Here is a 1,214-nt window from a genome sequence, read left to right on the forward strand (position 1 = left end):
TTTTAAATATTTTTTTTTTAAAAAATCATTTAAAAAGACTATATTTTTCTAAAAACTCACCCAAAGCCTATGACTAAGCTAACTCTTTTGTTTTCTTTTAGGAAGCATTCCTCAAAATGTTGGGAATCTATCACAATTAAGAAGTATAGATTTGAGCAAGAATAATCTTGTAGGCAACGTACCATTATCCTTTTTCAATATCTCAAATCTTGGGCAGATTAGATTCTCTTACAATAACCTAACTGGCTCTCTTCCATGGGATTTGTGCCATGCGTTCCCAATGCTTGAATTTCTTGACACCTCTGGAAATTCATTTTTCGGTGAAATTCCATCAAGTTTGCATCAATGTAGGAAGCTCAAATTTCTGAATATGGACAACAATAGAATTTACGGACACCTACCAAGTGATATCGGCAACTTATCTATGCTTCAAACCTTAAGTCTTAACAACAACAATTTAACAGGTACGTTCAAACACCAAATAATTCAATCCAAGTATATATAACATATAGTTTATTATTTGAAATATTTATTTGTTATTTTTTTTTTCCAAAACAAGGCATCGCATATTAAAGAAAGGTGCAAAAGATATTTTATCAATGTTATTTATTGTACAAATTTTATATATCTGAATATATTGACAATGTAAAATTATTTTCTATACCAATAATATAGTTGATTATCTCATCTAATATAGTTTCGATTTTTTATCTCTAAACTTTAAATTTTAAATTCTGATAGTATAAAGATTTAAGAGAAAATGTCACTCCCCTCCCCTGCGAGATGCTAAAATGTCACTCCCCTCCCCTCTATTTTATAAATGTACATTTTTCTCCCTTCTAACTTTTAAAAAACCTCCTCTTTAATCCATTTTAAATTTTTTGTGTTAATAATGTTAACTTTATCCATTTTTTATGAAAAAAAAAATAAATTATTTTTTGAAAAAATATCCATTAACAAAAATTTTATTTTTTATCATTAAATTTTGCTTACCAAAATATCCTTTAATAAATTATTCTTTTATTAATTAAATTGTATTTTTAACGAAATATTTTCAAAAAAATTAATAGTTAAATTATTTTTTTCTAAGATACCTATTTTTCAATAATTTTTTAATTATTAAATTGTGATTTTACTAAAATTTTTGTTAATAATTATTTTTGGATATCAATGTATATTATTTTAACATTAAATTAAAAAATCTTACCTAGTAT

The 1,214-nt window shown here is 24.5% G+C and overlaps 1 protein-coding gene across 1 annotated transcript in view; it reads left to right on the top strand.

Annotated features, from left to right (window-relative positions):
- LOC107483130 (probable LRR receptor-like serine/threonine-protein kinase At3g47570) overlaps positions 1–1,214 on the top strand; it is a 6,930-nt gene that overhangs the window by 1,442 nt on the left and 4,274 nt on the right. Inside the window, exon 2 of the mRNA XM_016103750.3 lies at positions 102–464. Within this exon, the coding sequence (XP_015959236.1) occupies positions 102–464 (363 nt within the window). The remainder of the gene's footprint in view (positions 1–101; positions 465–1,214) is intronic.

The sequence above is a fragment of the Arachis duranensis genome, chromosome 4 (genome assembly GCF_000817695.3).
Source record: "Arachis duranensis cultivar V14167 chromosome 4, aradu.V14167.gnm2.J7QH, whole genome shotgun sequence".
Classification (NCBI taxonomy): Eukaryota; Viridiplantae; Streptophyta; class Magnoliopsida; order Fabales; family Fabaceae; genus Arachis; species Arachis duranensis.